The 17,240-nt window shown below is 42.6% G+C and overlaps 1 protein-coding gene across 1 annotated transcript in view; it reads left to right on the top strand.

Annotated features, from left to right (window-relative positions):
• The window catches only part of Lekr1 (leucine, glutamate and lysine rich 1), a 130,051-nt gene that overhangs the window by 97,181 nt on the left and 15,630 nt on the right, over window positions 1–17,240 (top strand). Inside the window, exon 10 of the mRNA XM_057757128.1 lies at window positions 4,467–4,560. Coding sequence (XP_057613111.1) covers window positions 4,467–4,560 — 94 coding nt within the window. The remainder of the gene's footprint in view (window positions 1–4,466; window positions 4,561–17,240) is intronic.

Raw genomic sequence — 17,240 nt, 5'->3', positions numbered from 1 at the left:
TTGTGTAACCCACACGTGAGTGGAGTCATGCAGCTCTTGTGTTTATGTGCCTGCCTTCTTTCACTTAACACAGTGATCTCCAGTTCTTGCCACCTTGTCACGGATGGTCACTGCTGTCCATTGTGTTTCATTGCCAGGCTTTCTGTGGTCATGTGATGGACGCTAGCTTCTTTCCATTTCTTGGCTATTGCTGCGGTGCACATTGGAGTGCCGACATCTCTTTGACACACTGGTCCCCCTCCCTTGGATATACACCCAGCAATGAGAGCTGGACCATATGGTGCTTCTATTTTTAGTTGTTTTCTTTTTTTAAGGACCTTCCATCTTGTTCTCCAAAATGGCAACACTGATTTACGTTCCCAGCGACACTGAGAAAGGACTCCCTTTTCTCCTCTCTTTATGTAACAGCCCGTTCTCATGGGGACACATTGATAGCTCACATCCGCTTTCATCTGCGTTCCTGGGGAATTGAGCACTGTGCACACACCTGTTGAGGCACTTGCCCGTCTTCTTTTTAGACGTGTCTACTGTACATTTTTTATCAGGTTGGTGTTGTTATTTGAATCCCTTCTATCTAGATATCCACTCCCTGTCTGATGTGTGGTTTACCAGTATGGCCTCCCATGATGTGTGCTGCTTCTTCACCCTGAAGGCTGCTTCCTCTGCTCTGCACACGTTTTGTGCTGTGTCGTAATCCCATTTGTCAGTTCTTACTTTTTATTTCTACTGTGATATTCAGGTCTTGCCACCAAAAAAAGAAAAAAAGAAAAAAAAAAAGACCTTGCCCATTCATATGTCCTAAAAGTTTCCTCCACATTTTCTTCTAGTAGTTTCATTGTTCAGGGTTGTTTTCCCTGGTTCTCTGAAGAAGGTCTTTGTTATGGATTGTAATGAATCTCTAAGACAACTTTTGGTGATATGTACATTTTGATAGTATTGATTCATCTAGTCTATAAACACAGGATGTATTTTGATTTATTGTGTCTTTTCAATTTTTAAATACTATTTTGTATAGTTTTCATTGTAGAGATTGTTCACCCCTTTGGTTAGATTTACTCCTGTGCGTTTTATTTTTTTTTTTCTTTTTTTTTTTTTTTTTTGGTTTTTCGAGACAGGGTTTCTCTGTGGTTTTGGAGCCTGTCCTGGAACTAGCTCTTGTAGACCAGGCTGGTCTCGAACTCGCAGAGATCCGCCTGCCTCTGCCTCCCAAGTGCTGGGATTAAAGGCGTGCGCCACCACCGCCCGGCTGCGTTTTATTTTTTATAATTACTGAAAAATAAGGTAACTTTCTTGATGTCTGTCTTAGACAATTTGCTATGGGCATTTAACAGCACTAACTTTTACACTTTGTGTCCTGCAACTTTGCTAAACTTGTGCATTAATTCCCATAGGTGTTTGGTGGAGTCTGAGTTTCTCTATATATTAGACCATGTCATCTGCAAATAGCGACAGTCTGACATCTTCTTTTCCAATTCAGATGCTTTCATTTCTTTGCCATGCTTGGTTGTTCTGCCTGGGGTTTCAGTACTGTGTTGGACGCAAGTGACGGTCTTGTTCTAGGTACTATGAAAGAACACTTTTAGCCTTTTCTCATGAAATACAAATTACATGTTAGCTTATTATATTTGCCATTGCTATGTTGAAGTATATATGTTCTTTACCTAACTTGTTTACTGTGGAATGTTTAATTTTATCAAAGGCATTTTTAATGAATTGTGGTGATCAAATAGTTTTTGTCCTTCATTTTGATGGTTTATTTTGCTTACTGATTTACATATGTTTAACTATTATGAATAATGATAATATTCTTTTTTATATATGCTAATATTTTGTTGAATATTTTTATATCTATGTTCATGAGGTAATTAACCTGTTAGTGAGTGTTCTTGTGTGGTTGGGGTTACAACAGGATAAGCCTGGCATCACTGGCTGTGGCTGGAGAGATTATGTCATACTCGTCCCATTTTGTGGACTCGCTGAGGAAGAACTAGACATCAGTCCTCTTTAAATGTGTGGTGGAACTCGGCAGTGCAATTGTCTTGTCCTAGCCTTTTCTTTGATTGGAGACTGTTTTTAAATTCAGTTTCATTACTTGTTACTGATCTCTTCAGCTTTCCTCTGTTTTATGGTTCAGCCTTGGTAAAGTGTATAGGTTCAGGAAATTATCCATTTCTGTGGTATCCATTGCAATGTCTCTTTTCATCTCTGATTTTTATTTATTTACTTATTTGAATTAGGGACTCTGTATCCCTGGCTGTCCTGGAACTTGCTATGTAAACAAGACTGGCCTTGACCTCACAGAAGTCTATCTGCTTATGCTGGTATTAAAAGAGTTTGCTGAGCATATCTTATTTATTTAAGGCCTTTTCTTCAGTGTACAGGGGGTAGAGGTGTGTGACTTAAGTCACAGGCACTCTGGGGAGCAGAAGCAGACGCTGGATCCCGAGGAGCTGTACTTCCAGGTGGTTGCAAGCCACAGGTGGGGCTAAGAGCCAGTGCGGGCCTCAGAGAGCAGTATGCGCTTTGACCGCCAAGCCATCCAGTCCTCAGCTCTTCATGTTTTCATCTTTGGTATTCGAGTCAATTTGGTTTTTCTCTACTTGACACAAGATCAGGCCAACTGGGAACCTCAATAGAAAAACAAATTACCTCTCTCATACTGGCCTTTAATCAAGTCCATGGGGCATTTTCTTTTCTCTTTTCCTTTTTTCCAACATAATATTTTTAATATTTATTTGGGAATTTCATACAATTCTCCCCAACCACACTCTTTTCCCAAACTTCCCAGGTGCACTCCCCCACTCTTCTGTTCCTCCCCACCCCACTAAAAAGAAAAATACATTAAATCCAATTTATGTTTCCCATATACTCATTGGAGTAGCCTGTCCCTTAGAGAAAACTGAGGTCTCCCCCACTCCCACTCCCACCAGAAGCCATCAACTGTGGAGAGCGACCCTTCAGCATCTGTACCACAATCTTTAAGGGCTCTCTTCAGTAAATTCCTGTCTGGACTGTTCCTTTCCTTCTCTTTTTTCTTTTTCTTTTCTTTCTTTCTTTCTTTCTTTCTTTCTTTCTTTCTTTCTTTCTTTTTTCTTTTGAGACCTGCCATTTTTCGTTGTTTTGGAGGTAGTGCTGCATAGATCTGCAGGTCTAGCACCTGCCACCTAATTTCCCCTTGATGCCTCCGTGGGTTTCTCAGGCTCCTTGGACCTGCCCGCAGCCCCGCGACTACCGCCACCTTGAATCAAGCCCTGCATTTTCTTGATTAATGACTGGTGTGGGTGGTGTGACTCGTGGGCAGGTGGTACTGGTTGCATGAGAAAGTAAACTGAGACCATGGAGAGCAAACCAGTGTTCCTCCATGGTCTTTGCTTCAGTTCCTGTCTCCAGGTCTCTGCCTTGGCTTTGCTCAGTGCTGACTGTGACTCAGGTCTAAATCAAGTAGACGTTTTACTCCCAGAGTTACTCTGGCTTGTGGTCATCCTAGCAATAGAAAGCAAACTATGGCTGTATTTTCATTATCTACTTCATTGTCTTATAATCTGATATTTATTATCTTTCTCCTTCTAATTTTGGTTTGGTTTGTCAGTTCTGTGACATGCAGCCAGAGGCTATGTATCTTCTGTTTCGTTCACAGTCACTGATTACTGTGAACAGCCTCTCAACCCTGTTTTGCCCCATCACGTAGCTTTGATATGTGTGTCTCCACTCTTATTTGCTTCAAGAAATGGAAAACATTCAATTTATTCATTGTTATTCAAGAATACTTTATTTAACATTCTCTTGTTTGTATACTATTGAAATTTTTCCTACTGATTTCTAATTTTACTGTGGTGTGATTGAAAAGATACTTGATATGACTTGAGGGATTGTTTTAAATCTTGTGTGCATAGTGTGAAGGGTGTGTCTCTGTGTGTAGGTGTGTGCGTGTGTATGTGTGTGTGTGCGTGTGTACATGCGTGTGCATGTATGCACATGCCATTGCACATAGATGGAGGACAACCTCAGGTATTGCAGCTCACGTCCCACCATGTTTGAGCCTGCATCTTCTGTTCACCCTGCACATACTAGGCTAACAGGCTCACAGGATTCTGTGATGCTGTGTCTGCTTCCCATCTTGCTGTAGGAGTTCTGATACTATAGACCCATGCTGCCATGCTGTAGGCTCCGAGGCTCTGAACTCAGGTCTCCACACTTGTATGGAAAGCACCTCCTTAGCCCTTGACTTCAGTTTTTAAATTGTCCAGGCTTCTCTTCTGGCCAGTGGCTCATGAATGAATGTGATGAAGCAGAGGAAAGGACAGGGCCGAGGTGACTCTGGGATTTCAATCCAAAAGCAATATCTGCATTGTTAAAGCGCGTATGCATATTATGTTGGGGGAGTATAGCCTCCGAGACAGGCATTGCAGCTGGGGAGGATCATGAGGCTGGAGTCCTGTCTTATCTGTCAGTCTTGTGGCTTTCAGGGAATTGATGCTGGCTGCCCATCAGAAGAGCATCGAGCAGATGCAGGAAACCCTGAGACAGAAGCTGCTGAGCGACGAGAGCTGGAGAGAGAAGGTGACCCTGGCTCTCATCAGCGCGTGTTTTGTCTGCTTTAGAAACACTCTGTCCTTCTGCCAGAAGGCTGGTCCAGATAGATTTCATTGCTACTCTGAATACTTCTGGTTCCATTCGGAATTTCCCATTCCAAATATACTTAAGATATATGCATTTTCCAAAATAGTAGACAATATGATACGAAATAAAAAGGGAAAATAAAAAATAGAAATTGAAATTTTGTAATGTTAGGATATTTCTCGGTTCTTACACAGAAAACCATAATTTTAATCTTTAAATATTTACTTTTTTCCATCTAGTGTCAGAATCTGTATTTGATCATATTTGTTAAAGAATTACTAATAATTCTCACTTCTTTGCTTCTAAGACAAGAGAATAGATGTGATTTAAAATTATTAGTTAGGAAAATTTGACCAGTTTACTCTGGCAGGGTTAAATGAGTGAGCATTTCTCTGTCTACCACTAAGAACCATTTGCTCTCAGAGCACGAAAAATGTGCACTATGGTCTTTGGACTTTGCTGTATTTTCAGAGTCTCAACAATGAACAACTTAAATACATCCTAATAGAGCAAGTCACGCTTCTTAAGCTGTTAGTCCCCACTTTCTCCACATGCACAGCCCTATCACAATGGAGGGGTGATGAAACCCTGCCACAAATTTCAGTACTCCTCTGATGCCTGGAACCACCCTGGGCTGGAGCCTTGGCCTCTCTGCCCTTCTCTCCTTCCTCTGTGTCTTGTACCCAGCACAGGACTTCTCCCTCAGCTTCTTGTCATTTGTTGAGGCAAACTGGGGGTGGCGCTAGGTTTCGAATATAAGGCCATGCACGTGTTAGGCAAAGCCCGACCTATGAACTGTACCCAGCAGGCCATGCTAGGCAAAGCCTGTGAACTGTACCCAGTCCTCAGGACGCTCCAGAACTGGACTTTCTGCTGAAGTCCACGTGGTGCGGCTGTGCTCTGTGTAATTTGTTCCACCACTCGCAGGGTCTCCTTGGGGATTGGGTCCTATTACTTGCCACCTCAGCCCCCTTCAAGCCATTGCCTCCTCTTACAGTCCTGCACTGTGTCACCCAGCATATCAAAGCCATTCACGCACTGCTAATGCTCTGCTAGATTGTAAATTTGTCTCTTCCGTTCCCAGTTTTCAGACATCCTCAGTCAGCACTAGCGCGCTGTGAATGGGTGCTTTCCCCCTTGTCCTTAGCTAGATTAAGGCTCCCAGATGACCATCTGGGTATGGCGTTACACACTTGCTAACCCAGTGTTAAGGCTGAAGCAGGAAGAATATGACTTTGAGGCCAGCCTGGACTGAAGAGACCCTGAGTCAAGAATATCACTGTTAAGCACAGTGTACATGGAGGAATAAAATCTGAGCCTATAGGCTGCAGTTGCTATAGATGCCCAGCTAACCCCATGTAGCCGACCTTGTCTTGCTTGCGGAAGGCGCCCGCTTCTAGTTTTTGATGACATTCGATGTGCTTAGTTGGGTGGCCTACTCTTATTTGTTTCCCCAGTCCTTATCATTCGAAAATCTAAATACTCAAAAAGATGATCTTCCTAGCATGTGCCAGGCCCCGGGTTCCATTCCAGCACCACCAAAACTATCAGGCAAATAGTCCAAAATGTCCTTAGTGCAGATGTTAGAATAGTTTGGGCGCTGTGGCGAAGACCTAGAAATGTAGGCAGCTATGATCACAGAGCTTGAGATGAAAGCAGCTCTTTGAAGAGCAGTTTGTGGATATTTATTATGAGACATTCTCTAAATGCCCCGTGCTTTAACTCTGAGATTGTTGTGGTAGAGTTAACCCAGATAGAGATACGACAATTATTTTCTCCATCCCCTGAGATCTTCATCTTAGAACGTTAATAATGGCATGAACGTTCCTGCCTTTCCCTGAGAAGCTCTCCACACTCCCAATCCCACTGGGGTTTTTAGGTACATCCCATTGCAAAAGGGTCTTTATGCCTCATTCTGGTTCTTCTGCTCAGAGATTAAGCTAAGCCTAGCATCTGACACTAAGGAAAAAATCAGTGTTCTTGCTTTCTACAAAGTTAATTCCATGATGAAAAGAATCCTGTGTCATATTGTAACCGCTCTTCTTAAGTGCTTGCCGTGTCTCCAGGACATAATGCTTGTCTCACAGATGGCCCCGGCGTGTATAATCTCCTGTAGTGAAAATGGGTGTCTCGTTCTGTTGAGAGGACAGCATGTCTTAATAAATGTTACTGTTTAACCAGCAGTAAATCACGCTCAGGCCAGTAAAGCCAGAGAATGATAAGAATGTCTTGACTGTGTTAGCTATTAAGGCTGTGAATAAAAAGTTCCCTAAAAGTCCTCTCATGAGAAAGGAGAATCACTGATATGACATTGTCATCCCTTTCTTGGGTCACTGTGCCTTTGCGTAGGCATGAAATGTTCTCTTTACAAATATATAATGCACAAATTAGAATAAACTTAATAACTTAAATGCTTTTAACATTTTGAAAAAGTAGATAGCAATCTGTGCCTGTGCTTAATTATTTTAGAGCCTATAAAACACACACACATAATAGGATCAATAGTTGCCATGCAACAAAGAGGGCACATTTTCAAAGAACTGTTTACTGATTGTCATGATTTTTTGTTTATTTTAAGTATTGCTTGGATACAAAGAAAGCAAATTAGTGGGCACGATGAACCTTTAAAATTGGTTACAAGTGCACTGTATATTGTTACTAATAATTTAAAATTTTGTGATGGAAAACCCTCTTGCAGCCTGAATAATTACATAGCCAATTTATATCAGTTGTTGACACTCACTTTTTAGTACAGCAGACAAATTCTGACTGAATGTTTTCTTAGATTATCATTAACGTATTACAGTCTAGAGACATCTGAAAGTGTACTAGCGCCCCCATTTTTAGTACATAGACCTCTTACCAACAAACAAACCCTTGACCATAATAACCAGATGGGCAGTGAAATGCAGAGATGTAAACTTCACTTCAGGAAATAATAAGCTCCAGATTTGCTAGGTTGGTGGCTCATATCTTTAATCCCAACACTGGGGAGGCAGAAACAGGAGAACCTCTGTGAATTTGAAGCCAGCATGATCTACACAGAAGAGCTCCAGGCCACCCAGGACTACATAGTGAGACCCTGTCTCAACAAACAAGCAAAAGAGAAATAATAAATTGAAAATTAGAAGGAATTTTTTAAAAGCTCATTCTTTTTTCACTAGAATGTTCAAATGGCCATATGACTCCTAATGTGTTCTAACATGCAATCAATGGACGTTAAAAAGACAGGCACACAAAATCTAAAGTTTGACAGTGATGAAGTTATTTATAAATGTCATTTTTAATTGTACATAATAAACATATGACTGAAGTATTGAGAGCATAGCTTAATTTTGAATTAATAAAATCTAAACATTTTAGAGCTGGAATCATCTGCAAGGAATGTCTGACACCAACCAGTCATCCAGATAACGAAATGGCCCCGTTGTTAGAGTGCTTGTGGAACACCAGGCTTTGTGCGGGATAATTTTTATAAGTGGACTTTAACTTTTATGACATCATTGTTCCAGTTTTACAGATGAAAAATAGCCAGGACAGGAGAAGTTAGGTAATATATCAAGGCTGCAGAGCAAGGAAATGAGCGGATACTAACTTCATCCTCCAGCATCCAAATGTAGAGTTTCCAAGGCGTCTGCATTTCACCAGGATCCAGTCACCATGACCGGATTTATTCTTCCCTCTGAACAAATAAACGCCTGGAGGAAAAGACAGGAAATAGCGGTTGTGAGACATCTGCCCGGGGTAGGACCTGTGAGTGGGTAGCTTGGCCCCCTGAAAGTCTTCAGGCTGTGACACGGGAGAGTGGAAAAACAGGCTCAGCCTGGCAGGTTCTGTGAACCGGGAATCCGTGAAGAGGCGATTAGTACCAGTTCTCAAAACAGTGTTTGCAGAAGAGCGTTCCAGAGCGGGAGGATCCAGGTGAATGGTCCACATGTATGTGTGGGGGAGCTTCAGTCAGGGAAGGCCAGTCTGAAAGAAGTAAAGAAAAGAATCAAACACTCACATTCAGCCAGGCGTTAGCCTGCTTTAACCAGACAGACCAGAAAACCTGTGATAAGCAGGGCACTCAGAAGGCTCTTCCATAGTTGGCATTCCATCATTGGGCATTGTTAGCCCTGAATGAAATGATGATCTAGTCCTGACAGATATCGAGAGGAAGACCTAAAACAAGCTGATTCTTGTGTGTGCGTGCGTGCGTGCGTGCTTGCTTGCTTGGTTTTTTGAGACAGGGTGTTGTTGTGTAGCATTGACTATCCTGGAACTAACTTGTTAGATCAGGCTGGCCTCAAACTCACGGAGATCTACCTGCCTTTGCTTCCCAAGTGATGGAATTTAAGGTGTGAGCAACTACTGTCTAACTAAGATATTCTACTGTTTCTTAGAATAGATAGCACACATAACTGTAGAAATACCAACATACCCAGATTCTGGGAGACAAACAGATCCCAAACATAGCTCATACCAAAGTAACATTCACGATGTCTACTGTCTGCTTTATTTATTAAAATAAAAGTGAAATAACACTACATTTCCCCCTTTTTGTCTAAAATTAAAAAAGAAGTCTACAACTAACATAAGAAAACTACATGTAATAAGTACAATAACATTATATAATATATACAGACAATAAATACATCAACAATATCTAGCCCATTTGTATTTGTCAAATTCAGAGATTTACTCCATATCTATCCTGTCTTGGTGTGTCCAAAGTCTTATTCATAATTTCCACACACAGAAAGAACTAGAAGAATAGAACTCATAATGAAAAGAAAAATCAATGAATAGAAACTGACCCAGAGGGGCCTGTGAGTTGGCCCAGTCTCCTGGAGGACCCAGCTTCAGTTCCCAGCACCCACCTGATATCTGTAACTCCAGTATCAAGGGATCTGATGCCCTCATCTTAAGTCTCTGGTCACTGCACATACATGATGCACAGACATATGTTCAGGCACAACACTCATGCCCATAAAATAAAAAATAAATATTTCAAATGATTCAGAAAGATACGGATGTTAAAATTAGTAGATAAAACAGTTGCCATGAGTGCTTGCCGTGCGCTGAGAGATAAAGGAAATTTCCATCATGTTAAGTTTAGTCACATAAGCTATAAACAGGATGTAGATTGGAAAATACAATACATACAAGAGTACATTGAATCAATGAAAAATTAGACACGCACAAGAAAATCCCAGTCCGCCTGAAAGCACAGCAAATAGAAAAGCTTTTATATGAAAACGAGATTTTCTCTTAAAGTCTCGAAAAATGAAAGCAGACCATTAGTGTGCTATGAGCTAAACTCAAGTGGCCTGACATTGGCAGTTAGGATTCCTGAAGATCAGAGAAGAGGAGGGGGACACAGAGTATCTGAATAAATGATGGAGAAATGTTGATGAATTAAACGAAAGTAGGTGGCCAAGCTCAACAGACCACAGCACAAGAAAGCAAACACAGTAAAGGACATTATAATCCAATCTCTCAAAAAAAGTGATAAATTTTTCTTTAAAAAAAAAATCAGGAGGGTAGAGCGATGGGGAGAGATTAAGAGTAAGCAGCACTCTTGAGGAGGACCCACAGATGCTGGACTGCTTGCTACTATCGCAGATGCTAGACTGATTCTCCAGCTGCAGGGCATCTGATGTCTCTGGCCTCCACAGACACCTGCACTTATGTACACATACACACACACGCATGCACACACACATACACACACACGCACACATACACACACGCATGCACACACATACACACATACATACACACACACATACACACACGCACGCATACACACACATGCACACATACACACACGCACACGTACACGCATGCATACACACATACACATGCACACATACACACACGCATGCACATACACACACGTAACTAAAAGTAGAATATAGTTTAGGGTTTTTTCTTACATAGTACATCCTGGTTGCAGTTTCTGTTCCCTCTACTCCTCCCAGTTCTTCCCCATGGCCCATCTGAATCCATTTCCTTTCTGTCTCTCATTAAAAAACAACAGTCTCTAAGGGATTATAATATATTATGATATGATACGATGTGATATGATATGTAACAATACTAACACTTTGGAATTGGACAAAACAAACAAACTGAAGGAAGAGACCCCAATCCAGCCCTCCCCATATCCTTCCATAACTGTCCTATTTCCCCTTCCTAATGAGATCTGTTTTCCCCCCTAGTCCCTACCTACATACCTAAACTCTTTATTCTACAGACTATAGCTTGGCTTAACAGCTAATAGCCCAAATATAAGTGAACACATACCATATTTGCCTTCCTGGATCAGAATTATTTTTCCTAGTTCCATCAATTTTGCTGCAAATTTCATTTTTTAATGATAGAGTAATACTCCATTGTGTGAATGTATCTCATTTTCTTTATCTGTTTTTCGAATGAGAGATATCTAGGTCATTTTGAATTTCTAGCTATTATGAATAGAGCAGCAATGCACACGGTTGAGCACGTGACCTTGTGATAGGCTAGAGCATCCTTTGAACATATGCCCAAGAGTGATGGCTGGGTCCTGAGGTAGACCAAAACCCATCTTACTGAGGAACCCCCACACTGATTTCCCCAGTGACTGACAAGTTTGTGCTCCCACCAGCAGTGGAGGAGTGTTCCTTTTATTCCATATCCTCCCCAGCATGGGAAGTCACTTGTTCTATTGATCTTAGCCATCCTGGTAGGTGTGATGTGGGTTCTCAAAGTAGTTTTGATTTGCATTTCTCTGCCAAGTAAGGATGCCAAACGCTTTTCAGGCACTTGAGTTTCCTCTGTTGAGAATTCTGTTTAGATCTGTTTAGACCCAACTTTTAATTGGTTTACTTGTTTTCTTGATAACTAGTTTTTTGAGTTCTTTATAAATTTTGGATATTAGCCCTCTATTGAATGTGTAGTTGATAAAAAAAAATCATCTCCGATTCTGGAGACTGCCAGCTTGTCTGGATGACAGTGTCCTTTGCCATGCAGAAGCTTCTCAGTTTCATGGGGTTCCAGTTATTAATTATTGATCTTAGTGCCTGTGCTAGTGGTGTTCTCTTTAGAAAATCTTTTCCCTTGCTAGTGATTTCAAGGCTACACCTATACAGGTTCAGTTTTTATGTTTTCAGGTTTTATGTTGAGGTCTTTGATCCATTTGGAGTTGAATTTTGTGCAGGGTGGTAAATATGGATCTATTTGGATTCTCCTGCATGCAGCTGCCCAATTAGGCCTGCACTATTTGCTGAAGATGCTGGTCTTTTCCCAGTACATGTATCTAGCTTTGTGGTGGTTTGAAAGAAAGTGGCCCCCAAAGGGAGTGGCACTATTAGGAGGTGTGGCCTTGTGGGAGGAAGTGTGTCACTGTGGGGCGAGCTTTGAGGTCTCTTTTGCTCAAGCTTCCCTCAGTGTAACTTCCTGCTGCCGACAAGATATAGCACTCTCAGCTCCAGCTCCACATCTGCCTGCACACTGCCATGCTCCCCTTCACGATCATAACGGACTGAACCTCTGACACTGTAAGCGAGCCACTCCAGTTAATGGTTTCTTTATAAGAGTTGCTGTGGTCATGTGTCTTCACAGCAGTGCAAACCTAACTGAGACAAGCTTCTTTGTCAGAACTCTAGTGCCCACAGATGTGTGGATTTATGTCTGAGTCTTCACTTATATTTCATTGATCGACATGAGTGTTTTTGTGCCAATACCATGCGGTTTGGTTTTTTTTTTTTTTCTATAGCTCTGTAGTGCAACTTAAAATTGGGATGGTGATACCTCCTGAAGTTCTGTTGTTATTCAGGATTGTTTTAGCTATCTTGGTTCTTTAGCTTAAATTTAAAAAAAAAATTATTTTAAAAATGCAAAATCAGAAGTCTAGAATTACAGCTCAACAGTAATAGAGCATGTACCTAGAAAGAACAAGACCATGGATTTTATCCCCAGCCCTGTAAATGATATTGCCAGGATAAAATTCATTCCATAATGATAAAGGGGACCTTTCAATAAGAGATCATAATAATCCCAAGTGTTCAAACAAAGTTCAAGTCTCCAGCACCCTTGTAAAAAGGTAGGTGTGGCTCTCACCAGTGCTGTAGGGTGTAGAGATAGGCATTTGCTGAAGTTTGCTGGCTGCAAGCCTGATTCCAAGTTCAGTGAGAGATGCTGCATCCAGGGAATAAATCCAGGAGGGCAATGAAGCAGGACACAACACACAGTGTCTTTGTCTGGCTTCTGCGTGTGTTCTCATGGATGCACATACACACTGTACACAATCACACACACAAATTAGACAGACAGAAAAGTATATCTACAATATGTATTAGTACACAAAGTAAACCTGATGGAACTGCAAGGAGGAAAAGTTGCACGGTTTAGAAGTTAGTATCTTTCCCTTAATAACAGATAGAAAAGTAGCCAAAAAAAACAGAAGGAATAAATAGTATAGAAAATAGCATGTTGATTTATCTTTAAAAGCTACCCCGAAGAAAGCTATTAACCAACTTGGCATGGCATTATTTGTAGCGTTCTCTGCTGCCAACTGCTACATACATTCTCATGTGCCCGTGAACCTTTTACCAAAATGGACCATAGTCTGTGTTACAAACTGTGAAAGGATTCGAGGCATGCAAAGTATTTTCTCTGGCCAAGGTAGAATTAAATTCAAAGTCATTAACAGAAATATCGCAGTATTTTCAAACTAAACCATGAATCTGTGCCTTCAGCCAGTGTGCTCTGTAGGCGTGTGGAGAGACAGGTTTTCTGAAAGAACAGAGCTCACGGAACCAGAGAGTCCCCAAACGGTGGCGTGCCCACCTGCCCTGTGCCCGTGCCCATCTTTGCTGTATTGCGTAACCTCCGTGAAGCTGCTTCACTTGCTTTTCTCCTTTTATCAGTTTTTTATTCGTGTACAAAACAGTGAGTTTCATTGTGGCAGCTCAGACCCCGCGGTCCCTGTGCTTTTCCTCGCAGCCTCCTTCTCAGGTTAAATGACGAGGAATACTGGTTTTCAACAGTATTTCATCTTTCTGTCTGGAAAACAGCACAGCACTTTCTCTTCAGGAGATGTATTTTCACAATGGTCTGTGCACTCTCAAACAGAATTGACTGGTCTAGCTCCTGGTTTGGCTTCTGAAGTTGATTTGAAAGATGCTGGATGTTGTTGAATACCAGGCAGCGATGTTATCACATGGGAATTGTCTTCACGGACAACAGAGAATAACAAAGTCAGCCACAGAAATCTCACTGTGGAAGTAGCAAAAAGACAGTACTTTGTTCTTCCATATCAGCCACAGAGTGTGTGAGATACAAGGACTGTGCGTCAGCGCAAACACTAAAGGTAGGCCGGAAGCAGCTTCTCATGTGCTCTGGAGTCAGTAGGAGCCTCCAGCAAGGATGTGAGTTAGACCAGAAGAGGACGCAGATGAACAGGAAAAAAAACTAAACCCTAGGCTTTGTACATAGGTTTTACCTTGTGTTGTTTTTGAACTTGCATAATGCTTCTGCTTATTTTTAGAAATCTTTTTGCCCACAATTTCAAAAATAACTGACTTATTGCATATAAAATAATTTGTGTTGTATTTGAACATCATCAGAAGAATAATTTATATTGCATGAAACTCGTCTTGCCATCTAAGCCACTTAACAGTCTGTATAAAAACATAGCCACACACTTGGCCTGAATTCCTCTTCTCAATGGTAAGGAATGCGGTTAAGTAAATCGCTGTGGCCATCGATTAAGGCAGATCACGAGGGGTCGGCGGCTTTGTGCCGCGGGGACACCTTGTCGCGGCGTCCCCGAAGTGTTCCGTTTCGCTCGTCTTTAACTCGTGCCACCTGGAAAGCAAACTGGTAACGGCCAGTCCTCTTCTCCCGCCTGCCCGCAGCGCTTCTCTTGCCCATTTCCCGTTCGGTCCATTCTTTTTCTTCCTCCTTTTCCTGCAATAGTCCAAAGGGGAGAGGATCTCACTTGTGCTCACTCCAGGCATCCCCTTTTCCTTCCTAAACTTTGCTCTTTGTTTCATCTCCATCAAGGGACCCAACTGGTCTAGCTCCTAAATGACCTCTATAAACAAAATGAGGAAATTACTTTTATAGAAAGTTCTTCCAAAGTCCACTGTCATCTGATTTATGGTTTATCCTGTCCCGCCTACTTTATGTGCCTAATTATTCTTTAATTTTGAGTAATCAACCCACATTTTAAAAGATATAGTCTGTCGTGAAATAATTACAGGTTCTTTCCAGTTTTACACTTGATTCTTTAGCGCCTTGGTAGACATTTTGTCCTGGAGTGCTCCAAAACTGTTTAAGTCCCTGAAGCTATAGTTTAGTGGTAGAGCTCTTTCTAGTTCACATGTAGTCAGCCCTAGAGTCAACCCCAGCCCCAGTGCCAAGAGAGAAGAGTGGGAAGGGGGAAGGGGAGAAAGAGAGAGAAAAGAAAAATGTTGAAAAAAATCAAGTTGCTTTAAAACAAATAGTGTCTGGGCAACTTATAAACAATTAGCACTTAAAGTTCTGCCTTTAACTTTCCGAACCTTTTGGACAGGGTTTTTTCCTTCAGTGTGTTCTTGATTTACCCTTCCAGTTTTGCTGAAGCACAGTAGCCAGATGGGGAAGGTCGGGGAAGCCAGGATGGAGAAAGCCAAAGGGTGCCATGTACGGAGTTCAAACTGCATCCGTCACAGAGTTTTGACCACGGGAAAAGCAGGTTGGAATCCAGCCCATGCTGTGCTTACCAAGCAAACACCCGGTGTGACCTGTTTTCATCCAAAGGAAGGGGTTCTTTGCAGTCCCCACGAAGATGTCTTGTAGGCCAGGAGTGGCCTAGTAAAACATTCTGGTGAGGAGTTTTGGCTCTTTTTTAATTGATGCATTGAGAAGCCACTAAGAGAATAAACGAATCTATGTTTCGTGAAGAACTGTGTCCCATGCAACACGGACTGCGGAAAGGTTAGAGGGGCCTTTGTCAGAAGTAGAATAGTGGAAAAACAGGTGTAGTAAACTGGGGTAAAGGCATCTTTCATGTGCTGTGGAGAGAAGGGAACAGCTGGGATGGTGCTGATACTGAGTGCAGACGTAGGGTAAAAAAGGGAGAAATAGACTTTGGGGTGTTGTCCAGACTCGTGCAACGTGCAGGTCATCTGTGAGTTGTCCTTCTAGAGGCAGGTGGTCACAGGCGTCTGATCTTCAGAGAAGTGTTCTCTCCCCTCTGAACAGTCCTGTGACGTCCCTTCAAGGTCACCAATCACTCTTCCCCAAACAGTGTAGGAATGTATTTTGAGAGAGCTGGAATATCTCCTTGTGTTTTGAGAGAGCCGGAATATCTCCTCGTGTTTTGTCTACACTTTGCCATTGAACAATCCTGTCCTCCGGGCAGTAAGTCCTGCCGACCCTGGGGCTAGTCTCTCTTTTTTTTTTTTTTTTTTTTTTTTTTGATTTTCGAGACAGGGTTTCTCCGTAGCTTTTGGTTCCTGTCCTGGAACTAGCTCTTGTAGACCAGGCTGGCCTCGAACTCACAGAGATCCGCCTGCCTCTGCCTCCCGAGTGCTGGGATTAAAAGCGTGCGCCACCACCACCTGGCTGGGGCTAGTCTCTTAATTCACTTTACAGACTTTCTGTGTCCTGGATCCCTTGAGAAATTAGGACAGACCTCGTCTCTTCTCTGAATGTCCAGAATCAAACAGTCAGAAGCAGTCAGGCTTGGCCACCTCTTCCCGGGGATCCAGGCATTCACCACACCTCATAGAACGACACGTAGAACGATCCGGAGCTGGTCTGTCGCTCGGATCTCATCTCTGATCTCAGGAGATGAAGTCCGCAGTGGGGAGCTTCTACTCACGGTGTCTCCCCCCTGCTCTATCTAGTAGGCAGAGCCAAAGCCAGTAGTTAAAAGCCACACTGAGGAAGACGTTGGCTCACCTACAGGAAAAACTGCTGAATGCTTGCTTAGTGGTGTCTGAAATGGAAACTCCTGCTGGGGACGGAGTGAGTTATGGTTCCGTGAGGCGTGAGGCACCGCGGAACGTCCTTCGAGGTCAGTTCCGTAGTAGACGGCGGCCCTAGCACGTGGAGGTGATCCGCATTGCCTGTTGAATTCTTGCCGTGCTGCAAGCTTCCGCAGATGCTTTGCCTCACTTAATCCCCACCAAGGCTCCCACAGGAACTAGTTATAGCTCCACCAGGAGAGGTAGACTCACAAAAGTAAGATCACGCAGCTAGCAAGTGTCAGAGCCAGGACCAAGCCTCAGTTTCATCTCAAACCAAAGTCCTTATGTGTTTTTTCCACAGAAGCATGAGAGACTGAACCAGGGGTTTCTAAGGTCCCCTTCCAGCATTGCGATTCTGTCTGAGCCTACATGTGGATGGGGACACGAGTGTCTGTCTCCTCCTCATTCCTCTGGCCTCTGTCACATTAAAATGACAGTCTGTGACGTCATACCCCCTGCAACCTTCCACTGGGACGCCAGCGTTTGCTCCTTTTTCAGCTGAACGTAGTCCAACCTCAGTGTGGGGGTAGAGGGTGTTTGCTTTGCTTTGGTTTGTTTTCTCACGCCTCCTGATGAGGATGGAGCTAGCAGTGTCAATGATTAAGCTCTTAGTCATCCTAAGTATACGTGACTCTG

This window comes from Chionomys nivalis, chromosome 24 (genome assembly GCF_950005125.1).
Source record: "Chionomys nivalis chromosome 24, mChiNiv1.1, whole genome shotgun sequence".
NCBI classification, from domain to species: Eukaryota; Metazoa; Chordata; class Mammalia; order Rodentia; family Cricetidae; genus Chionomys; species Chionomys nivalis.
Note: the sequence above shows the minus strand (reverse complement) of the source record. Positions and strands in the feature narration are given on the sequence as shown.